The sequence below is a fragment of the Lagopus leucura genome, unplaced genomic scaffold (genome assembly GCF_019238085.1).
Source record: "Lagopus leucura isolate 7727_CA_CO unplaced genomic scaffold, USGS_WTPT01 Super-Scaffold_741, whole genome shotgun sequence".
Taxonomy (NCBI): Eukaryota; Metazoa; Chordata; class Aves; order Galliformes; family Phasianidae; genus Lagopus; species Lagopus leucura.
Window position 1 is genome coordinate 7,031,086 of NW_024962256.1, and position 25,565 is coordinate 7,056,650.

Genomic DNA, 25,565 nt, shown 5'->3' on the forward strand with positions numbered 1-25,565 from the left:
AGAAGTGTGGCTGACTGGTTTTGCCTATAAACATAACTTAAAATTAGGAGACACCTGAAACTGGTAGGAAGTGAGCATTAACTGGCTTGAAGTTCCATAAGCACAGATTGTAGATTCCCTGTGGAATGTGTTAAATAGCCATCACTAATATTAATTACATTGTCTCCCAGAGCGATCCCAAGAGGTGCTGAAACAGCACATGTGCCACTTGGACTTGGATGCCTCACCATGAGGGTTGGCATTTGCTGCTGTGTTATTTGGCCCAGCACACAGCTCTGCATCACCAGGGGAGCTGAATGAGATAAGGAAGCTTGGATTTTCTGTGTAATTGCTGGGGTTTTGCTCTCGTGAGTTTAAAAAATGGAGTACCATCTAAATCGATAGGTGAATTACTCTTTCTATTCTGACACCGTGGAAGAGTGATGATAACAACCTACAATGTGGGCTTGGATAGAAAATTTCTCACAGCAGAAGTTGTGTATTCTTGTAGATTTGTTGAGCTTGAAACTATCAGTGCTCCCTGTGTATCAGAATCGAGTTCTATGCAACCATCTCTGTACCTGGCCACACACCAGCAGTGCTGTGTGCCCTGCCCCTTGTTAAAGTAGCACCCAGCAGTATAATTGTACTGCCCAACTGCATCATGGATGGCAAGGTTGGCACCCTGTACACCTGCACTCGCTGAAACAGCTCAGGATCCGCAGCTCTGGCTTTGCTGCTGAAGCACCTCTGTTCACTTGACTTGGGCTGTCCTGCAGCAGGCAAGTGGTACATCCCTGCATGCAGTCCAACTGCTCAAACCAGGGCTTGCTCTGCACAGCTTCGAGCAAACTGTACCTGCAGAGCCAGGCATCTCCTTTAGCCCTTTAGGATTGTGTTACATGTTAGGGAAGACTGTTGGCACTGCAGATCCATCAGGCCTTCCCTCTTGGGTATTGATGAGCAGCAGGAGTGAGAAGCAAGCACATATATGTTCAGTAATGGCTAGCCACTAACTCCTCTGTCATTAATTGAAGCTCTGCAAGCTTTGGAACTAGAATTGCCTCTGACCTTATAATCAGACTTTTCCATCTGGGCTAGAAAAGCATGAACCTAGTGGTTTGTTAGGGATGTGCTGGCAGACACATAAAGGCAGCAACACTAAAGGCACCATTATAATTAGCTCAGTAAGAGACTGAGCACACAGATTTATTTGAAAACCAGTGTGTCTGCTCACTGGTTGACGTGACCCCTCTGGAAATACACTTCTGAAAGAATATTCAGACTTTAGGCTAATTCAGTGTTACACATCCTTGTTGACAGTGTTGTGTATTACAGATATTAGTTAAAGATATCGGCACGTTCTGTAATGATGGGAATGACTTAGATGTAAGGAGTGACTGCAGAAACTGCTGGGCTGATACTGTATTTTCAGCATTCAGAAACTGCTTGTTCCTTGTAGCTTAAATTAAACACCAGAGGGGTTCACGTATATTCGTATGAATGGGAAAGATGTGCCCTTCAACCTATTTCACAACAGCTCAGAACTAACATAAGCACCTGAACAAAGAGAAGCTTTCAGTTTATTTCTACAGCTCCTCATTAAGATCAGAATTGAAATGAGATTGAGCAACAAAAGCAAGTCAGTAAGCAGAGTTCCTTCTTACTGTGGAAGAAGTTGTTTCAATAGCAAATTGTTAGCCAACTTCACAAAATGTCACTAACTGGATAAAAATGCTCCCCTAGTATTTCCCGTTTTTGTTTTTGCTCCCACAATGACACTTATTATTCACAAATGCCTTGCTGAGCAGGGGGTATACAGGACAATGAAGGAGAAAAATCTTCTGGAACGGGAAAATGCTAGGAGAAATTTTTCTTTTTATAATACATTTTAGTATTCTTCTTTTTTTTTTTTTTTTTTCCTAGCACTCTGACTTGTCTTCAAAGTGGGCAGAAACAAGCTCAGGCTGACTTTTATCATGCAGTTCACACTCCTCTAATTTGAGTTTTTTAGAACTTGTTTGAAGACCTGGATCTGATATTTAAAACAAAACCCGAACAAACATTCTTTCTTTCCAAAGTGAGTGGGACAATCAGCACTGCTAGGCTGAGCTGACAAGGTTCAGTCCTGGGCTGGAGTCAACAGCAGTTCTGTGCAATTCGTATGGGAGAGGGTCTGACCCACGCTGGTCTGAGGGGCTGGTGCTGGCAACAATCTCAGCTCCAGCCATCAAAACATTCCTTTGTGGCCAAATGCCCTTCTGCTTTCCCTGAAAAATCTGGTGTCAGTTTTAACAAGAGGGGAAAACAGACATTCGTCACCATTAATTCGTCAGACAATTAAGCTCAGTGATCTCTGACCTCACGCCATTATTGGCTTTCAGAGACAGGGTAAAGACCCTGTAGATATCTGCTCTTTGTCATTCCCTGTGAGCTGTCCTGGTGTTTTAATTATTCCAGGATTTAGCTTTTGCCCACCACCAGCCAGATGTATATGCCTTGTAATAAAAATTGCTAATAAGCTGTCCTCGACATAGACATTAATCTCCAAGCAAGGATAACAGCAAGCAGAGGCAACAGCTGGCTGTCAGGAAGGCATGTGAGCAGGAATTATGCATTTATTTAGATATATGTACGTATTAGTGTCTGTCCCTGGCTGCAGCTGCCGTTGGTGCATTGAGCTACCTTGGACATCTGGAACTGTGCTCAGCCAGGGTTGAAGTGCACACACTGGGACATGTGGGTGGTGTGGGATCACTGCTTGATGATTTTTGTCTCTTCTTCCATCTTTTGGGCTATGACAGTATCTAGATCTTTCCTGCTCCTGGAGTCACTGGTGGTGGGACCATTGTATCAAGTCAGCTAAGACCATCAAAGGCCACCACAGCAGTATTTGGTCGCTTTGAGAGCTGAGAAGAAATAGAAACAGAAACAAGTCTAATGCCCAGCCTCACCACCATGTCTGCTAGAGAGGGATGTTCAGACACAAGCGTGGCGCTTCGCCCTTCAGGCTCAGGGATCTGTGTATCACCGACAGTGCAGTGCTGAGCCCCAGAGCTGCTCGCTGGCTCTGTGCTTCAGCAGCAGCAGCTCCGCTGCACAGGTGGGGATCAAGCCAGGGCCACAGCTGAGCACAGAATGAAAGTGAAGCTCGTAATTAACAGCTGCTCTTGCTCTCCCTCTCAGGTTTCCACATTGCTCCTGGGGCCATACCAGTGCCTTGTTTTAATTCTGGCCCCAGGGCTGCAGGGAGCACAAGTGGGGGTCAGGACTTGCAGGGCTAAGGGGGAATAGTTAATCCATCACTGGCAGAAAGCTGCTGATTTGTATGTATGAAAATGGTGCTTACCACTGCCAGCAACTGGGTGGGTGCTGGTGGGTGAGAGGAGAGCCGAGAGCCATTTGCATCATCTGACGTCTGTGCCACGCAGCTTTCCAGCCTCATTTTTCAGCCACTGCTTTTGAAGCACATCATTAGCTAATCAGAGGAACCCTCTGCCTTTGCTTTACAACAAGTTTCCTCTTTTTTGTTTCCTACCTCCTAATTTTCCCTTTTTATTTCTGCCTTTCTTACTGAGTCCGTCAGCTGGTAGCTATAGTAACACTGTGAATGAGCGACTGTACTGCTCCGCTCCTCCCGACTCCTCGGTGAAGCTCCGCGGGCTTTCACACGCCTGCAGTGCCCCGGCACTCTGTGCTGCAGGGGTTCTCTGAACAACGAGGACACTCTTTCCTAGCTTGGGAGCTGGCTCCATCCCGCGAGCTATTTGCAGCTGCGATCTGTTGTGGCAGAACGCGTGAGTCACTGGCAAAGCAATCTGGTACAGATAATCACAGATTACCTCCATTAACCTGAATCCCTTCTGTAACCTTTTGCAGTAATGATCCTAAATGCTGATGCATGCAATTGTGTTACCAGAATGTCTTGGGCTGTCAGTGATTTTTGAGGACAGTATTTTCTGTGATTTCAGGGATAGTACAGTAGAGTGTGTCTGCACAGAAAGATCTTGGTTGCTGCGTTTGGATGAGATGATGGGGCTGAAGCCAGGCTTGCTAGCTATGGGGAAGAATATAGGAGATGTGTAGTCAAACCTCTTGTCTTATTTTTGCCCCCTTGTTTCCCTCTCCCTATGGTCTTTCTTCCTCCAGCTCTTTCATCCTCCTGGCACCAGCCACACCACAACCTCCTGCAATGCTGCAGCTCAGTCCATATCCTCACCAGCCCTCTGTGTCCCTTCCCACATTACCTCTTTCCTCAAAAGCCAAAGCACATGCCTGTGCCTTTCCTCTCTGCCAGCCCATCACTATCACTGACAGATGCTTGCTCAAACCAAGCATTTTGGGGGTGGTTTCACCCCCTTCTCCACGTTCCCTAACCATATGTCTAGGATTAATTTGTGCTTTATGCTTACATCTGTATGTGAGAATCTGACTTGGTATTCCACAGGAGAGCCAGGAACGTGAAGAGGGTTCTTATCTGCTTTTGTGGTAAAGAAAAATGTGGCTGATCCTGACCTCAAACAGGGAGTGACTCAATTTAAGACAAATTAAGATTCTGTACTTTCCTGGCTGATTCTGAAAGCAGAAGAGCTGAGTTGTCACAGCTGAGATGCTCCTCTAATGCAGTTCTGGTGGTATTTTAGCTGGTGTGCATGTTCTCAGGAGCTTCCCAGCATAATTTTCACAGCTTCTAGCTTGTTTACATCAAATGTCTGAGAATGTTTGAGAGAGGAGGATGGATCCAGCCAAACATCACTGCCGAGGCCAGGGAAAGACACTTCTTATGGCTGTCAGGCTATCTTTCTGCACTGAGACCAATGTAATGGTCCTGTGGGCCACTGCAAAAATTCAGAAATTTTTTGAGATAGAAAGGTACCAAACACCTGATAACATTTCCTCAGTGCCTTCCCACTCACGCATCCACATCAGCACTTTTGCTGTGCCAGGATCTCTTGTGGGATTAAATGTGGGAGGAAAGATTATAGCAGTGCAGCAATTTGGTAGAGAACTTGTGTGCACAGGCAGCACACAGGGGGCTGCAGCACCTCCTCAATTCAGGCTCTGCACAGACCTGGGACCTGTTTGTAGCATCTTGAAATTTTGGGGGTTGGTATATCTGCACACCGGAGAGCAGAGTTGAGTACCTTCAGATGGAGTATCCATATGCTTGGTGAGGGATTTGTTCTTCTGCCACCTTCATGGAAAGTGTACACAGTTTCTTGCTTGCTCTTCTCAGAAATAAGTCATCTAAATCAAAAGAGCATGCTGTTATTTATGTATGGAAAGCAAAACACATCTGGATTTCTGAGTTGTTATCAGAGCATCTCAAAGCTCTGCCAGTTTCACCAATTAGGTGGAACTAATAAATCAGTCAGACCTAATAAAACAGCCTGTCTCAAGTCTCTACTTTTTCTTAATGTTTACTAAAATTCTTTTCGTTTACCCTGTTAGTAAGTTTATTTAGGTGAGGACTAAAAACAGAAAAGAACGTAATTCTCAGAGCCTGTCTACAGTCTGACGACATGAACGCACTTGAATCCTCACCTCCTATCCAGCTGGATCTCCTCCCCACAGTTCAGAAATATTTCTTATAAAACTCAAATGTCAGGAACACAGAGGCTAAGTTCTTTTTTTAGAGACTGCAGAAGTATTTGCAGGAGTAAAAACCCACACAGCTCTTTGACAGGGACGGAGCGAACCTGCATTCAAGGCTCAGGGCTGGGTCTTCTGCCCCCACAACTGGCACCAGAATTTTCAGAAGAGCCGAAGCCCATTATTTATTTGACTATGCCAGGTCTAGATTTCCATGTTCCTCCAGTCTCTCTTGTGCTGCCCATGTTGCCGTTGTGTCACTAAACATCAAAACTGCAAAATGAGGAGCAGCAGGCTGCAGAGCCTGTTCAGACTTCTCGGCATATCACTGTCTAGCAAAGATCTGCAACAATACTTTGACTTTAGAGACTAGCCCCAAGAATATTTAAGTTGTTTGATGAGCACCCTGAACCCAAGAACACCACACGTGTCCCTGGGAAAACTACAGGAGCGCTGGGCTGTGCGTGGACTGGGGGGGGGTGGAGCTGCATTTGTAGGGTTGGGCTTTGAGGCTTTGGTTAGCAGCTTGCATACATGTTACCAAAACAGGATAATAAATATTCAGAACAGGTCATAAGTTTAAGAAGCCATTGCTTAAGGAGCAGTTCCTTCCTGGAAAGATGTTATCAAACCCTATTCAAGCACGTTTTCTGGGATTTGCATTCTTTCTTCACAAGAATGGGAAGTAAGTCTCCTACAGACAACGTAAATGACAGCGATGCAAATTAACGAAAGGGAACCAGTAAGGAATATAGGCTTTTGATTCACCTGAGCGCTCATATATGGGAACGCCACATCCTTGTTCCATTCTCATGTGCTTCAAAACATGAGATGGTTGAGAACATTTCTGACAAAAGCATCTTCCTTTCTGAGAACTAGGCTTTGTTAAAAATGAAAGGGTTTACAGGAAAGTGTCTGCTTGAAAGAAAGAAGCATTTGCTTTTTCCATCTTCTTTTTGACAGTATAGAAATATCATTTCAACAAAGTAAAGAATGTCAATTTACCTTACCCATTTTGTTCCAGTGATATATCTTAATACTCTATTTGATATGTTCTATGATAATGTTTTGACATTAGAGGACTGAGATGACTCAATGTTATCAAAATGAAATGGTTTCATGTCTTTGAATAAGAATTTTCTAGAACTTAGAAATACTGACTCAGCTCCATTTCAGGGCAGAACTCCAGTGAGATATTAGCCTTCTTAGCAGGGTGGTAACCCTGCTTTCCAACAGCTCTGTTCAAAAGGCTGTTCACCCATAAGGATCATCAATACTGAAATGCTACAGGCAAATATTATCCTATTATCCTATTACCTGATGCTACCTGATCCTATCACTGATGGACAAAATCTCTCTGTACTGGGTTCAGTTATCATGGCCTCCGCATGTTCGGCCAGGAGACCTTATGCATCCAAAAAATAGATTCCAAAGAGGTACAGTGGCTCCGGATTAATTTGTTGCATTGTCACTTCTGCTCTTGTTGCCAACTACATCAAATACTGTCCAGGCACCTCTCAGTTTGAAGCTGTCAGCCCCAGTTCACCCCAACAGCCTGTTGAACCCCTCAGTGTCTGTTAATGCATTTCAAACATAGCTAACATGCCTGGTTTGTGCCAGTAGCTTTGTTCACTTTGAGATCAAGAATAAGAAGTTAAAAATCTGGGCTGTGCTTAATATCACTGCTTTAGATGCTAGCTGGTTTTGTTTTTATAAGATTTACAGGTGGTGGTTTTTTTTTCAATATGTTGTAAGTCCTCAATGAATTTTGTATCTTCTGGGTTAGTTTTGTGGCACAAAGGCCAATGATCTTTTTTTGGCTTACTTATAGCTTCAGATAAGCTCAACGCAGTTAAAATACGGGGCATAAAAGAGAGGACAGCATAACAGACAAACTGAAGGTGCTTACCCAGGGGAAAATCTAACTGTATGCAGGGAAATCACATCACCAGAAAAGTCCCTCTTAGCATGCTTAGCAGAGAGACAAACTCCCAGCATGTGTGAACTGGCCCATAAAACCCAAAGATAACTCAATGAAATAACTAATCTCAAAGGTGCCTTAAAACCACCCAGTGGAGGATATAGGCAGATGGGTGTGGACTATTCTGAATGCCCAGTCGAGACCAGCAGAAAAGAAGAAAAGATTAAAGGTGGTTTTTCTCTTCAGCTTAGTTAGAAGCTCTTCAGTGTGCTCTGACTAGGCATGAAGGGAGCTGCTGCAAAGGCTGTTTTATATTCCTAGAGTAGTGCCACTATGGCCATGACACACAAGACTCAAGCCCTGAGGACCCATTTTCAAAGACTAATCTTGGTTTCCTCTGCCCCTTCAGGGCAGTTGCTCTTAATAAAGGATATTATTAACATACCAAATGTGTTATTAAACTCAAGTTTCAGTCACTCGTAGGTATTGCAGTTCTACTTGACTTCTTTTTGAAATAATTCCTGCCATAAATATTTATTTTTGAACAATGACTTCTGTAAGCCAGCATTATGAGAACTTTAGATGTCATTTGTAAACAAAGCATTTTGCCCTGTGGTGTGCTGGTAACCAGCACAGATTGCAAAGCCAGCCTGACTGCTGGGCAGAACTTTGTGTTTTTGCTCTCAAAATTCCCATCTCTGTGGTTCTGAAGGCTTGAACATGAACTGCATCTGCTGTTTGTTTCCAAAAAAGCAATCGGATGGTTTACGCAGTGGTTGTCAGGCTCATGCATTTGTGGCAGCATGTGGATGATTTATGTGCAAACATGCCGTGACAGCGGGGAAGATGGGCACGAAACCGTTATCACAGGCTGTGACTGTTCTCAGAGTCGTGTTCATCAAATAAGGCTGCTGGAGATACGGACAGATTAGCGTCAACAAGCGAAGCTATGAATGTTACTCTTTTTTGAGGGCGTATTGTGGACTTTTTATTGCATCTTAAAAATCAGAGCCTCTAAATGTTGCTTTGTGGAAACATTGTGTTCCGTGGATGGTGGGCACTGACCTGCTTCCAAAACCCAGCCCTCACGCTCTTCTGCCCAGGTCAGTCAGGAGTGTCACTGAAGATCTCGTAAGGATGAAACGGTGTTCCCGTTTCATTTTTTTTCTCCCAGGTGACAAGGGCAGGGCAAGGGGCAGAGAGCAAGCAGTGTCCTCCATTCTTGGAAAACAAACCATTTGTATTTGCTAGTATGACTGAGCGCAGCTGGGACTAATAAGAAACAGTCCTGGGTGAGCTTCCCCATAAAGAAGGATGGAAATGTTTGTTTTAGAGGCTAGCTGCGCAAGCAAAGATATGCAAAAGATATGGAGAACTCACAGAGAAAACTGATGGGCTGATAAGTTTTATTCATTCTCATTGGGAGGAGATGCTCCAGGAAAATACACAGTTCTGTGTGTCAGATTGCTGTTATTTTTCTTCACGAATACGTGGTTAATCTCTGAGGCTCACACCCATGTGAAGCAAAAGGGTACTTCCCAGGAGTGTAAGTGCATTTATGCGTTTAAATAGCATACACTGCCTTCATGTTTTGTTGGCTATGTCTCTTTAATAGGGTAAGGAGGAAAGATCTTGCCTTCCACATACTTAAAAAAATAAAATTAAGACTTCCTCTGAAGCTGCCTGTACTAGACAGACCATTTGTTTTGTCTAATGTGGCAGTTCCTGTGTGCCAAAAGGAAAGCCTTAAGAGGTGTGGAGAGGCAGGTGGATGGATAGCACATAGCTGCAGAAATCCTGACTGTGAGTAAAGGAAGCCTGGCAAGAGGAAGGGAAGAATTTCTTTTGTAGACTGAATGGGAAAAAGGGGATGCTAACCATGACTTTTGGACTTCTAGGTTTTTTGTGTGTTTGTTTCACTGCTTTCTCGTGTTGCCTATTTAAGGCCTTGCAATTGGAACATACAGAGCTCTACACCTTTGTTGGGAAGGACTTGGTTGAGAGCCTATCTGCTGTTGCAGAATGGAAGATGCAAACTGTAGTCCTCCCTTGTAGATCTGTGGATACTTTACCTAGCTTGCATGTTAACTAGGTTGCAGATAATACAGGTGAAGACAGTGAACTTGAGTGTGATGCAGCTTGTTAACTTGAACAGGAATGGAAGAAAAGTGTGAAGCCACTTCATCCATGCTTAAAAGCCGCATGGTATGGTGGAACGAGGTGAGAAGGGAATATGTTACAGCCATGGTGCTGGAATGACATCCCCCATCCTTGTATTTAACTCCATAGCATGAAATATCCTCAGCCAGCTGAGCAGAAGCTTGGCTTGATCGTGCAGCTAGCAGGGTTGACAGCCTCGAGGCTTTAGCTCTTAGCTCAATCCCTGATTTCTCCTGGTGTTTTGGACAAGACACTCAGTATCTCTCCAGCTTAACAATAAGGAAGTACTTTTCTTTTTTAGCTCAGGGTATTAGAATAAATATATCCTAACCAATGGAGGCAAAAAAAGTAGGGACCTTAGGCTGAGTGAGGGAGCTCCTGCTCCCAAATGTTTTACATTTGTGCTTTTGCTTTTGTGCTTTTGCTTATGTCTTTCTCCTTACGCACAAGAAATCTGAGTCCTATTGGACATTAGAAAATGATATGAAAAATGCCATGTATTTTTCAGCAGGGAAAATGTAGAGTAAATGCTTTTGTTTCCTGTAGGACTGGTTGACATGTTAGAGAATTAGATTCAATCCCTAGTTTGCAATTGCTGGGCTGTTAAGTGAACACAAGGGAGTAGAGCTGCTTTTTCCTGCTGTTGCTGGGAGCTCACCTTTTGTCATTATCAGCAAGCCAACATTTTAAAGCAGTCAGCCCCTCCAAGTTGGTGTGATGAAACTCACATATAAAACGTGGCACGTCTGTCAAGCTTTTCTCTGAGAAGCTGACTTGAAGATTGCAAATCCTCCTGTCCAGAATAGACAGTGCAAAGGCAGCAATCAAGACAATGTGTGGAAAGCTTCCCTTTGCAACCTGCACAGTTATTGACCTATTCAGTGAAACCTCCCCTTTTAACTTCTAGCTGTGCTAGACAATTTACCCTATCTCAGCTGTCTCACTGTGTTATGTCCTTCAAACCCTCTAGAATTAACAGTTGGAGCCAGCAGGGTTTGCTGGCTCCACAAGAAAAGCTGAGAGCAGAAAGGTCAGATCGATTAAAGCAGTTATCAGAATAAGATCAGAATCTTTAACATAAAGATGTCACAGGCAAAATAGTAATGCTACTTCATACTCAGCTAAGAGCAAATGATTCATCAGGCAAGGCTGCTTGTTTTTGGAGGATGGCCACAAAAGAGAAGAGAACGCACTGGCTGCATCGATCATGGTTATAACAATTGAGCCCTTTGAGCCCATTGAGCTCTTCTTCCGTTTTGATGAAAATTTTATGTCAGAAATGCATCATCCAATACAAACATATCAATGTATATGTTACACAGTGTGGAATTTAAAAACATTCTGGCTCAGATGGATATGATCATTTTCTCTTTGTTCCAGTCTCAGAGTTGCCATTTAGTGCTAAGGCTGCTGTACTGTGTTCTGTACTGCTCCGTGCTGCTGTAGATGCAACCATTTTGTGGGTACTTCGGTAAAGGTGGCTGGAGAAGCAGACATGCTCCATCCATTCTTTGGCCTACAGTTAAGGACTTCAGTGAGTGAAGAAATACCTGTGATGAGCAGATGCAGCATGACAGATTCTTTCATCCATCTTTGTCCAGAAATGTTTGGAACTATTGTTCTTGCAGATGCCACTGCCCAGCAGCTGAACATCATCTGTGCTGCTTCCAATGCCTGTTGGTATCTTAAGCAGAGAATTCCTGCCCCCACGCTTATTGCACCCTTCTGTGTCTGGTACTTGACAAGAGGTGGGGACCCCTGCAGCAGGAGAGGCAGCAGGGGGGGTACATGTTTGCAGAGGCAGGGTGAGCTGCTCTGGCAGCCTATGGAACCAGAAATCCCAACTGGAATCCTGCGACTGTCAAAGGAAGATCACTCTGCTTTGAGAGCAGCCCTGCCATTTCCCTCCCTCCATGTCCTCTTCTTTCTTCCCATCTCTCCCCCTGTGCTAATAAATATCTGTTTCATTCATTTAATTCCCATGGAGATTTGGCAGCAAGTAGCAAAAATCAAAATTTACAAGATAAATGAGTGAGGAAGCATGTGAAGCAAGAGCTCAGGGAAAAGGATGAAACCAAAGGGAATGACTGAAGAAGAGGAGGAGGCAGGAATTCCCAGAGAAAGGGCCATTCCCCAGAAGAGTGTGAGAAGGGAGGGGGCAGAGCGTGTCAGGGCAGAGGCTGAGGCGTGGGACCAGAGGCACAAAGGGAGGTGCAGCAAGGGCCATGAAAGTGAAGGAAAGAAGGGCAAGTGGAGCTGGCAGAAGAGCTGTGCAGGACTGTGAGCTTTCCTGGAAAACAAGCAATGGAAACACGCTGTGGGATGCTTAATCACACCCAGGCAGCAGCTGGAGACCAGAGCAGAATTGGGCACTCCAGAAGAGTTGATGAGCAGACAATGGCAGTGTTCCCCCAGCCCACAAAGTGGTCAGTCCCTTGGAGCATCCCTAGGACCTTCAGTACCTGAGACCAAGTGATGTGTGCTGCAGGACCAGGGCAAGACAGCCTCTGACTGGAGGGATGAGAAAGGAAATGACTTTAGCAGCAGTGCTTTGAATGCACTGAAGAAGGGAGGTTGAGGAAGATTTCACTATGGACCCAAAGAGTGCATCTGTGTTGCATAATAGTGTGTGATGTGAAGGCACTCACAGACCTCTACGCTTTACTGGAGCCTCTTCCTGGAAACAGCAACATAGCTGTGCTCCCGACAGTCTAAACAAGCCAATTCCTTTGCTGTTAGTGCAGATAGCTCTGTGTTACATTGCATGATGTAGATACGCCGTAAATTCCTGTCAATAATAGGTTTTAAAATAATTTGAGGCAAGCTCTTTGATGACAAAGCCATTGGTCACTGAAAATGAAGGAATAAAATGTGAGGTACAGAGAGAGCGCTCCAGTGCCAGAGGTTACACTGCAGGATCAGAAATGCCCCACAGAGAGCAATTGTTTCCAGGGCTCATGTTTTCTTTGTAATGATCTGTTACCTTTTGAGTCAACACACCTAATTTAGCCTGCAATATCATGTAGTACCCAACACGCTCTCAGTCTGCGATTGTGACTCTACCAACCTCTCTACAGAATTAACTCAGCTCTGAATTAGTCATTCAATGTGCCACGCATGTAAAATAGACTCCAGTGAATCAAATTTTGTGAGCAGGGGCTAAATTGCAGTAGATACACTGGCTTGGAGAATCACAGACTGCATCTGGACATTCAGGCTCAGAGGGAAACTCGCTATGAGCAGGACAGACGCACTGAAGAGCCAGGAAGGAAACCTCAGGTCCAGCCTGCACTTTGTGCTCAGTGCAGCACTGCTGACATGGTGGGTGCCCCTTCCTGGGCTGTGAGCATGGGGCAAGAAGGGCAGGCCTGAAAGAGAAGCCAAGGCTGGAATAAAACACCCAGTCAAAGTGCAAAAAAAAAAAAAAAAAAAAAAAAAAAAAAGAAAGAATAATTTAGAAATGCTCTCTTAGACTGAGCTGCTTTATAGCTGTGTGTCCACCCAAAGTTGGTGGTGGACAGCACACACAGCATTCTGGTTTCCATTAGGTCTCGTAGGGCCAAAGGAGCCTGGCCCTGCCGGCAGTGCATCCTCCAGTAGTCCCAGCAAGGGTCGATGTGACACAGGCTGGGAATGTGGCCTTTACTGGTTGGGACCTAGTTTGGACACATTCGCCTTGCAGGCCCTCAGAGCAGCACTGCCTTTGGGACACCATGCCAGTGAGGTTCTGTGTGCGGCTCTGAACTGTTCAAACAAGAAAGAAAATGGTATAAGTTTTAAAAGAATGGGGTAGATGTGCTCAGGAAAAGGTGAATGTGAGGGTCTGGTGCTCCGATTTGAGAAGAGCAATAAATAGGTCCAAGCCAAAAGAGTAGATTTCAAAGGTTTTTTTTATAAATACATGTGGACGAATCTCATTTGTCTTTGCTGCCTTATTGACACAAGACCAGAAGAGAGGCACCTACGTGTGTGTGGAGGAAGAGAAAGCAATGGGAAAGGAAAGGGAGAAAGAGGTAGAGTGGCAAGAAGGGGGAATGAGATGCATGTGAGCAGCATGTGGGATCAGCACCAAGTGCAGATAACTTGGCGGATAAATTGGGACGTGCCGCTTTGCCTGCAGTAGGGTATTTATGAAGGAACATTTATGAGGGAGATTCTAGCTGTAGATGTCCCTGTTCACTGCGGAGGACTTGGACTAACAGCCTCTTCCAACTCAAATGACTGATTCTATGGTTCTATGATTCATTATCATGGAGGATATTTTATTGATTTTCTCCCACTGTTGTCCTCCCTCTGAGGAAAATGCTTACGTAGCAGTGACCTCTGTGTGCACCATCAGCTGAATATGCAATATGAAGGATGAAGGCAAGTACTGAATGTTGGTCTTCAGTTTCCAGTCCTTCTTTTGGGGTGAAGTCAGGGTTCATCCTGAAACCAGAAAGAGATTGAAAAGATGTGAATCATAATTATATGCTTACAAATACAAGGCTTTTGACTCAAAAGAAATGGTTGTAAGTTGAAGCAGAGACTATGCTGGAGATGCTAAGCTCAGACACCACCATCTGAACTGGATCTGCTGAGCCACAATCTCCTGGCCTTTACCAATGCAGCCTTCTCACAGGTGCCATTTGCTTGGGACATCCAGACAAGCCAACTTGATCTGCCTGTCTACCCACAATGTCTCAGCTTCTGTTATTAAAGATATTCATAAGAGCTATGATTGGGCTGGTGAATTCTGGACTGGGAGTAGCACCCAAAGCAATCTAATCCCAATCTTTCTTTCTTTGCAGGGGGTGGAGGGAAACGCAAAGGCAAAAGCAAAAAGTGGAAGGAAATCTTGAAATTCCCTCACATTAGCCAGTGTGAAGATCTCCGAAAAACAATAGGTAAGAGCCTATCCCTTTTTTCTTGAAGTTGTTGCATACATAAAATGTGCTGTCAAAACTGGTTCAGCAGAACTGCATTAAAGTTACTCATTAAACAGAATCACTTTAGAGATGATCACACAGTGCATATAGCTTCTGTGATGCTGCCATGCAAACTCAACATTTTCTGGCATATAGAACATGAGCTTTGACTTGGTACCTTCCAGAGGCAGAAATGAATCCCTGCATTGCATCCTGCATTACCTTGTAATAAGTAGCTCTTTATTGGAAAGGAAGTGAGAATTTATGAAAGCAATGAGATTGCTGATATAGTTGAGGGTTAATATTAATTGTATATTGGGTATGATGTTTGAAGTAGCAACCACTGTCCTCGTGCCAGGCAGGTTTGCTCAACAGTACTACCCTGCATTGATATCACAATACTGTCTTTATGCAGTTTCTTGATAGGACATATAAAACATTGTTGTTTTTTTAAAAATTATTTTATTGATGTGGACCAAACACTGCATATTTGGAAAGAGAGATTGTAGTGGCCATTTCCACAGCATAGCATCTCTGCTGCTCATACCTGACAAATTTCAACATTCAGCATTTGACTGCTGCCTTGCCAAACAAAGATAGCAGGTATCTCCTTGTGAAGTGTCAGTGGAAAGCTCACTTTTACTGATCTCACTGCAAGAGGTTAATTTCAGCAATCTGAGATTCCCTTTTTTCCTCCACTTTGACATAAAATCCAGACACTGGCAATGTATGAATGAAAGGCAAGAAGCTGAGATAGTGAGCATCATAATTTGTCTTACTTGGGTGAATTCCTGGGTTCTGACTGGCAGTGCCCTGGCACTGTGTACATTCAAATTTCACGGCATGTTTATGGAGAGAAAATATGTATAATGTTTTGAAACTCTTTTCATGGTCTCTTTCAGTAAATTTCACTTCCCTCATCTTTTGCAGTAGAGCTAAAAAGAGGTATAGAAAAAGGAGTAAAGCAGAAGGAGAGAGTAGGTTTTTCCAGTTCGTGGCCATTTAGCCTCTCTGCAGACCTATGGAAACTGGAATTATTCCTAAATGTAAAGGAGCAAATTTAACTTGATCTATTGTAATTTGCATGGGGAATTCTCTCCATTGTCCCATTAACCTGAATTTCTACAAGGGAAATCTGCACTATATAAGAGTCTTAATTTTTGCAAATACATCCAGTATTTCAAAATTAGTAGTTTTTAAAAAGTCTGCAAATTATTTTTGTTTCTGAAATGCTGCTTCTGAGATTTTTAGTGGCAGCTTTTTCCTAAATGTATTTTGTTTTGTCTTTATTTATTTATGAATGAGTGAAGGAATGAATGAATTGAAGAAGTAGCGGATCAAGAGCTGTGAGATGCTCTTGGTGGATTTGGCTTCACTGCAGTGATTACCTGTTGACTGGGAATTGCAGCAACTGATTTTTACACAACAGGTCACAATCCTCGTTCTGTGACCCTGGCTTACTTGAGCAGCTTTCCCAGGGAATTGTATGGGATTACACAGAAGTGAGCACTGCTCAGCCTGGATCAGGTTATCCATCCTTGCTGGTGCTACCTCTTGTCAGCAATGTGGCCAAGGTTGAAGCATCTCAGACCAACAGATGCTGTTGATAAACTTCCCCTTGTTCATACAGTAGCCTGACTCACCTCAGGTGAGCCAGATCCTCTGGGTCTACAGCACTGAGTCATTTACGTGTGCGTGGCTGATCTGAGACACTCAGGGTGATGTGTGGGGGAAGATTATCTTGCACAGCAGCTTTCTTGGCCTTGACACACCTTTGTGTGCTATTTTCTGCAAGCCCTATAGCAGGAAATCAGGAATTCAGGTGACAGGATATCTTCACAGGTGACACTATGAGGGAATATGTTGAGCCATCCTTGAGTCACCTGCCAGCTGAACTGCTCGATGACCTGCAGTGGATCCAGCTGCGTGGTGTGTCTGCCATCAATTCCTTCCCTGACAACTTCTGGGTCTGCTGGTCAGTGCCAGCCTAATTTGATGATGAAATAGAGACCACAGAGAGACTTGTTTTGCCAATCTCTAAGAAAATTGGCAACCAACAGAGAAGAATGATTTTATGCAAGGGAAAGGACACAACCTCAATTCAGTGTTCTTAGGGATCAAGATAAATATTGGTAGGTTCTGCTCACCATAGAACTCTTTGCTGTGTGTCAGCCTCACAGCACTGCTGGTCAGACAGTCTTGCCACTTTGCCACATGTTAAAAAAAAAGAAGTACATCGCATGAACCAGAGGATTAGCGTGCTGAGGCTTTGTTCTGGATACTTCCCAAAAGCCTCCATGGGAAGCTCAGAGTGGGAACGAGATGGACTGGACCTTTCCTCCTTTTTGATTAGAGCTAGAACTAACTGCTATGCAGAAAGGCTCTGCTTCATTGAATGCAGACATGAGCCGTGGGTGGAAAACGCTGCTGTTGTAATTGTGGAATAGAGCCTACGTGTGTGTGTAAATGCCCGTATTCTGGTGTAAAGACATACATGCTTTTGCACCCCATGTTCTGAAAAGAGCCTGTGTCCTAAAAAAAATAGTGTGGTGTGAAAAGAAATCTGTGAAAAACAGGAAGGCTGGAATAAACCAAGGGTCTGCGACCTGTGTTGACACAATTATGAGTCAGTTCATACCTTTTGGTTCCCTCTGTGTTTACAGGAGACGCTGTGTTTGACTATCCATCATCTGGTGTCTTACTGAAAGACTCGCTTAGTAAAACCCTTTTTTCCCCTCTTGTGCACAGAAACAAAAATCAAAACAACCAAGAGTAACAGTGACTTTTGATAAATAAACAAACACTGGAAACATCTTTACTGAAAATGCCGTAAAGCCGAGGATCTTTTCTACTTTCTTTCGTGTCCAAAGCTCACAACACCTTTTGCAGGGAAATTCTGTGGCCTCCATTGTGTGCTAATTAATGGGTAAGGGGCACAGCAGGGCAAGCCTCCAGAGGGATGCCACATGAATGCTGTGCCTGGCCTCTGAGAGAGGCTCAGCTATTTGCTGTGAATATGCTATGAAACTGCTTGCAGCCCCCCTCCCTGCTCCAAAGGCAAACTACATAAAAACAGGTAACGTTTTCCAGGATAACTTTGGTGTTAGTAGTCCTTTCAATCAATGAAAACTCGGTACAGGTTAGGGGATGACCTGCTGGAGAGGAGCTTTGCAAAGAAAGACCCAGATGTTCTGGTAGACAACACTTCAGCCGTCAGCCAGCAGTGTGTCCTTGTGGCCAAGAAGGCCAGTGGTATCCTGGGGTGCTTTAAAACGGGAGTGGCCAGCAGATCAAGGGAGGTGATCCTCCCACTCTATTCTGCTCTGGTGGGGCCATATTTACACTACTGTGTCCAGTTCTCTGCTCCCTCATTCAAAAAAGACAGGGATCTCCTAGAAGGAATCCAGCAGAGGGCCGCAAAGACAATAAAGGGCCTGGAGGTGTGAGGAAAGGCTGGATGACCGGGATCTGTCCAGCCTGAGGAGAAGGCTGTGGGAGGATCTGATTAATGTTAATAAATGTCTGAAGAGAGGTGGGAGGCAAATGGATGAGTCCAGGCTCTTATTGGTGGTGCATAGTGATAGGAGAAGGAGCCAGAGTCTAAAACTTCAACATAGGAAGTTCCAAGCAAACATGCAGAAGAACTTCTTTATGGTAAGGGTAGCAGAGCACTGGAACAGGCTGCCCAGAGAGGTTGTGGACTTTCCTTCTCAGGAAATATTCAAGATCCATCTGCACGTATAGCTGTGTGACCTTGTAGGGAGCTGCTTAGCAGGGGGTTGGACTTGGTGATCTCTACAGATCCCTTCCAAGCCCTGCCATTCTGTGATCCTGTCTTTCAGACGTTGATGGCAATGGATCAGTGTTCTCACTGGTATCAGTATCAATGGATACTGTTAGTAAATGGTTTGCTGCTACCCTTAAAATTCACAGATGATAGTTTTGCAAAAGAGACATTTTGAAGGAAAGGAAAAACTATCAAATTGCAGCCTTAAAAATTCTTTCATTTGAAAACATGGCATGACCAGATGCCACATGTTAGTGATACCCCCTGGTTTAAAGGCCATCAGTAAACAAAAATCAAGAAGTTGTAATTTTAAAGGCCAGAGTGTCCTTTTGATGATAAAAGATTCTGGATATCTCTGAATATTTCTGAATGATGCAAAAGGTTCTGTTAGTTAAAAGTGTGGAATTTTTATTTATTTTGCTCAGACCCATTCTGTGCTTTTTTTCTTTCATTAAGAACTGCTTGGCTGAAAGACTCGATTATTCTGATCTTTGGCAAATTTTCATTCACAACTGTCCAAATGCTATATAATAAATCAGGATTTTTTTCCCATAGATTGAAGTTTGTGGGAAAACTGCCTTAGAATGTGTCTTCTGTTTGTTGCAGGGAGTGATCTGTTGCATTATTGCAGTAAAGCTTAACTCCTTCGGTCAAGGAGGCTCTGCTTATGCGTTGTATTCTGGTAGATGGATAACCTTGATGATATTTTTTGCTAAATTGCTCAGTTCAATAAGATTCTACAGTTAGAAAGATCACTTCCAAATTTTGCCACATGTGGTTTAAAAAGGGGAGAAAAATCCTCCCAGTGTAATTTAACCTCTTATGTTATATTTGTATCCCATTTATTCAGGGTAAAGGAGCTTGAGCTTCTACTTCTGGTGGGTTCTTTTCAGTGTTGTTAAAAATACCCTTCTGTGTGAGAAATGCTTTGAAGAGATGGTGAACTGAGTAAGTGGGGCACAACTGAAGACACAGAGCTCACACGTCACTTTCTATGAAAGCTGGCTCTTTTTTCCCCCTCTTTTTTGTATTGAACTTTTTCAATCGAGACCTTCACCTGTGTGATCTTTTTCAGTCACTTTTGGTCTCCTGGAGGCTCATCAGTGCTGCTGGCACTGCAACGGAGTACAGACCTGCCCAGCTGAGCTTTTCCAGGTAGCCAGCATAGGTTTGTGTAGCAAGCAGCAGTATGGCCATCAGTGACAGAGAAATGCTTGACTATTTATCCAGTCTTCCTAGAAATGTTTTGCAGCCTGCACTGAGCTCCATCCTGTGGCAGAAATACTGCTACTATAGCCCTGTTGTCTCATGTTCAGTAGCTTCTGCACCTCTGCTCTGCACCAGGATTCTACGGCATCAAAACCCGATCCGATCAGTGCACAAAGAAATGGCCAAACTCTTCAGCTCTGACGTTTACAGTGATTAAAAAGCAAGGTTTGGAAGGTCCTGAAGCCCACAGATAGATCAAGGGAAGGAACTGAACCTTTCCTTCTGCTGTAAATAACTCCACAAGTAGCTATAACTAAGTTATAACTCCTGTGATAGCATCTGTCTGAATATCACATCAAAGGCTGCTCAAAGGCTGCTTTGCTTTATGGCCAAAACTAGAGGTTGAGTTTTTGAGAAATATGCTTTTGTCAGAAATATCAGCTTTCTTTGGGAAAAAAAAAAAAAAGAAAAGAAAAGAAAACAACACCAAAAAACCCTTACATTTTTATTGGAAGTTGCTGTTCAACAAGTAGTTAGGATTCTGTGGAGTGAAATAGCAGAAAGGGGAGGTATCTCCTGTTCTCTCACCAAACATATAGGCAGATGGCTGGCTGTGTTGGGATGATGCTGGTGGTGTGTGCATGCTGCCCCAAGATCTCACACACCCAAGGGGAACTGCAGTCAGTGGAGTACGAAGTACAATCTAGTCAATAAAACCAAAAATCAGCATGACGTATCATGGCTCTGCTATTCATTGCAATATGGTTCCAGAGAAATTCCAGAAATTATGAACTCTTCTCTTATCATTTAAGGTCCAAGCTGATGAGCACACATGCTCACAAATAATTTTTTTCCATACAGGAAATCCCTTTGAATTCAGTTGATACCAGATGTTTTTTTTCTTACAGCTCTCAGAACTGTGCTGTGTACGGGAATATATTTTCCCACATCAGTGCCCTTAGCTGACTGCACATAGACACATTTCAGTTGCTTTCTGAAACAGTGAAGTGGCAACTTCTGGTGGTTTTGCATCATCCAGATAGAAGCTCCCGATGAAGGTGTGTGCCTATGGCTAGGGGACAAAGCAAGGCTACTTGCCTGCTCTGCATGGTTCTGTGTCAATTGCACTTTGTGCACCTGCACCTGGGGCAGCCAACCATGCTTGTGAGGCATGGAGCAGAAACTCTCTGCATGAGTTGTTCTCTGTGGAAAGAGCACAGAGGGAGAGGGACCCAAGGAGGACTGAGAGCAAAACTGGAAGAATTGTTGAGACATGTGGGTAGGATTTACTGCTCTGGAAAAAGTTATGCAGATTTTCTGGATAGCATCAATGCAGAAAAAAATCTTCAAACTGATTTATTTCTAACGAACACACAAAGTCCTTCCCTTTGACAGTCTTTGCTCTGAATGCTTCCCTTCTGTTCTGACCTCTTTTTCCTTTTATTTTCTTTTTCTCCTCTTTCCTTCCTTCCTTCCTTCCTTCCTTCCTTCCTTCCTTCCTTCCTTCCTCCCTTCCTTCCTTCCTTCCTTCCTTCCTTCCTTCCTTCCTTCCTTCCTTCCTTCCTTCCTTCCTTCCTTCCTTCCTGCCTCCATGCCTCCATGCCTCCATGCCTTCCTGCCTTCCCTTCCTTTCTTCCTCTCTCCCCCCTTCTCACCTTTCTGTCTGTCTTTCTGTCTGTCCATCTTCTGTAGACACATCTGTCCCCCCTCCTTGAGCCAGAAGGTCTCTGTTGCTCTTTCAAAGCATGGTTTATACAACCTTTGCAGCATAGCCCTGGCCCTCAGCAGTACCCTGAAGTTTCTTGGATTTGATGTGCTGTCCCGTGTCACGAATGCATCTAAATTAAATTAGAAACTCTTCAGGGGCAAGCACTGGCTGTGTGATACTGTTTCAGCCCATGAAATTATGTGACTGACGTCAAAACCATTTTGTTTGTTTACAAACCCTCAGTTGGTTCAGTTCTTTTCTTTAAAATCCTTCAGATTCAACTATCATTCTATCATAAACATAGGTTTCTAGTTCCCTAACGATGAACAAATAGAGCAATGTTTGGTGCCCTTGCAAGATTAGCTGTATCCAGTTTATAGCAATGGGTGGAATTGAAAACTTTTTTTTTTTCTTTCCAGTTTTTTTAATGCCATCACAGAAAGTATGCAAAAAAACAAGCTGTTTTATGCATCTAGTGAGACTCAAGACTAACACTGAGAGAACAGGCTGCTTGCAGGCTGCTTGTACTTGACAGCTTCCAGGACGGGACGGGGACGCAGGGGAAATGAGTTGAAATGATCTCAGCCCACATTCTATTTACAGAATTTATTTCACAAGACTTAATCCATTAAGCATTACCTTGGCAGTGGCAACCCAGAAAGAAACCAAGAAAGACGTTGCTATCCTCCATAAAGAACAGGCAGCAAATCCACATCTCCTTACCAAGCACCGAGTCCACACTCAGTGAGTAGTCCTTCTACAGAAAGCCTCCTGAGGTACAAATATTGTTCTTAAACCTCTGTATTTTTATTCTGTGGCAAAGGCTGCAGCAATAAAGTGGTCTTCACAAATGAAGAAAAAAAAAATACCATAATACACTCTGAATTTTTTACAGAAATTATGACAGAGACTTGCAGAAAAAGAATTAAAAGAGAACGTGTTCTTTTAAAAAGATCATTTCATCTCTTACTGAAAATAGAAATAGATATTCTGAGCTGCGGGGCTTTTCATTATCATATTAGGTAATATGAGTCATTAAGGCTAATTAATACTTATGCAGTGATTTGGAATTGTAAAATGCTATAGAAATGCTCGTGGGTCCTGTTAAATAGTAGTACTTGGTTGTTAAGGAAATTTATTTCAGAACCAAGTTAGCATTTGCTGTATATGGGGAATGAGAGGTAGGACTACATTTATGATAAAAACTTACTCCTTCCCTTTGAACTCACTTGTAACTTTGCTACTGATATTAATGGAAAGAAGGTGGCAGGGCAAAGAAAGACTCTGGTTTTGTTGCCTCTGTTCAGCTCTGCTAAGTCAGTGAGAATGTTTCCCTTAAACTGTACAGGAGTCCTCTTACAATGGAAGCAGAGAACTGTACCGAGGAAAAAGGGAAAAGATTTACTGGATCATAGGGATGGGATCATAGGGATGCTGTGAAGTGCACTCGTGTGATGAGCAGCCTGAAATCCTTGTGCTGGGGATGCGCTCAGGTTCTTGGGGGGGTGCAGTTCACCTGAGCTAATGTTTGTCAAGAAAAATAACTCCCTTGGGTTGGCGGTAGAGGAAGCAGTATTTTGATTCAGTTTCTTCTAGAGGCCTTCAGAGGCCTGTAAGATTATTATGGCTGGGTTTTATTCTAGGCTTTGCTAGAAAATATTCTGAATGAATCAAAATTCACGTGTTTTATATACATCCCACTGAATATCTGCAATACAGAGGAGCAGTCTTGCACTTTCTTCCCCCAACTTTATGCCTATCTTTGTGGCACTTCTTTTACTGGAACAGTCTTTACCACAAAGCACAATGTGTACTTCTTCTTTGTGAAGGTCCTTGATCTTTGTTCTTTAGTCCCACTCATTCCATTGGCTTTTTCCTGATAGTGCAAAAGGACAACAGAATACTGTAAATACAATATTTCAGTTTTGAATATAAGTTGCTGCAAACTAGTTCATGGGTTAACAGGATCAGTATTCACACTCCTTCTAAGCCCACGTCTGATGCAGGACCCAGATAAAGTACCTTGTGCAAAGCTGTCCCATTATTATCCTACTGCTTCTAGTTTCTGGCTTTTGAGGAGCAGAAAGGTTGAGGTCTTCTAGAGTAGTCCCACACATAACTTTCAGTTCTGTTTTTAGGACATAATGTGTGGGAAATCATTTGGGGAGTGCTAAAAACAAGATTTTGGGCTGTTTGGCTGAATCCCCAGAGTCACTGAGAGGTTCCCTCTACTTTCCAGATAATCGCTGTGTGCTGCTTTGAGAACACGTTAGAGGTGATAATTGGAATTGTTCCTCTGTGCTCTGTAGATCACAAAATGAAGCACGATCATGAATTCTGCTAAATGTTGATATTAAAATTGAACCCTTGCTCAGCAGGGTAGAAGCAAGAGTTAAGACCATTTCTGAACAGTGCTCTTGGTCATGCCAGTACTTTTATTTACTTACATTTCTACCATACGAATTCAATGCCAGGAAACTCTAATGCAAGTGAAATAAAAATATTCTCTACCTTAAATTGCTTTCTCCTGGATGATGTAACAACAAGGATTAGTGAGTTTAGTGCAGCAAAGGGAAGCGACACTGTAGAGCAAGATGGAATAATGCAAACTGAAAAATCAGCTGGGTTTGGGGAGGAAGGTTGGTATTTGATTTTGCTGAAGAGCTCCTTGTTATTCTGGAATTGGAAAAGTTCAGCACAAAAACTGAAACAAAATATCTGAAATCCTATGCTCCTTAAAAATATACTGAAGACCAAGTCATTGAAGTCAAATCAAAATGTAGTATATTAAGAAAAATGTGGAAGTTCTTCCGTTTCCAGAAGAATAATTGGTTACAAAATGTGAGAACTCTCACTGTTTTCATACGATCCATGAAAACATAATCTGTGTCATTAGTTGTGAATTTCTTTCTAGCTGTCAGATTCACCATCCTTTTGCCCTGCGCCAGTCTTGTATTTGCACAGTGGCACCTTGAGGGCCTGTTCACATCACATTGATTTTGTGAGCTCTCACCCAGACAAATTACAAGAAGCAGTGTTAAGTAATTGATGTAAGGCTGTTCTTGAGAGCAACAGAATCAGGCTCAGCTACACACAAGTGTTTGCAATTTTCAAACAGTCCTGAATTGCTTTCGGGCTTTTGTAACAACAGGTTCAAATTATTTTTTGTGTTTGTAAACATGGTTTGTAGAGAAAAATGTTTTTGAGCATAGGAAGAATTTTGCATCAGTCACTTCAGAAGTACTCTGATCAGTGCAAACAAACAACATTCAGCACTTGGGTATTGCATTCATAGCACTGTACCTTTAGGCACACGTATCCTGAATGATAACTTCAACACCCAGAGCCTCGTGTGGGGTCACACTGCAGAGCTACAGCACTGACTCCAAAGCGTGGAAGAGAGAAACCCGTGGTGCAGAACCCACTGAACAGCATGGAGCGTTTGGTTTAATGTAGCAAACTGTGACTTATTCACTCTGATCATGGATATGGGCCAACTGCCCTGGGGTGGGGATGCATAGCGCTGTGAGCTGCTGGAGGCCTCTGCAGGCGTCAGGGCCCAAGAAGGAGGGAGAATGGAAGACAAAGAGTGTGGGTGGGCTGAGGGGAGACCTGTCAGTAAGGAAGCAGACGTCCTTTTTGCATAGCCAGTGGGAGTATTCCTGAGGCCTTACTGCCTGGAGAAGAAAAAAATGGCAAAGTGCAAAGAGCAGCTATTAAGCAGCCCTTGTACTGGGAGTGGACCTCATAACCATTCTTAGCTCCACTGTGGGTTTCTTTCTCCAAGGTAGAGCCTCTTTCCTTCTAAGGCTGCTTTCATCCCTGCCCAGGAGACTGGATGTCAGTGGAGCACCATAACGTCATTATCTTCCATGGAAAAAAAAAAAACAAACTTCTAAAAATATTGTCTGTGCCAGTATTGCCTATGCTGGTGTGACTATGAATCACTGGTCAGAGCTGTGAGAATTACAGCCTTTCCTCACTGTTCTTTGCTATTGAGAACCCCTTGTCCTGTGACTAGGGCTAATGTCTTTTTTAGTCTACTTCAAAGTCTTCTTGGGGGCCAGAGCCTTTCTTATGAGTTACAAATCAACTTATTTAGGTAAGATCTGAAGGACTGGAAGGCGGCAATGCGGAGTTACAAACTCAGGAGGAGCTGCCAATGCAAAGGTCACACAAGGTTGTGGTTACTCCCACTGAGTGCTGCAATGGGCCTCATGCATTAGTACAGCCTGGGATTACGACAGGGCCGGCACAGAGAGAAGGAAGACATGGATCCACCCTGTAGCCCTGTGGTTTTCA

General features: G+C 43.5%; 1 protein-coding gene across 1 annotated transcript in view; it reads left to right on the plus strand.

The window, feature by feature from the left end:
- Positions 1–25,565, plus strand: part of GRK5 (G protein-coupled receptor kinase 5) — a 161,406-nt gene that overhangs the window by 54,612 nt on the left and 81,229 nt on the right. Inside the window, exon 2 of the mRNA XM_042863942.1 lies at positions 14,443–14,538. Coding sequence (XP_042719876.1) covers positions 14,443–14,538 — 96 coding nt within the window. The remainder of the gene's footprint in view (positions 1–14,442; positions 14,539–25,565) is intronic.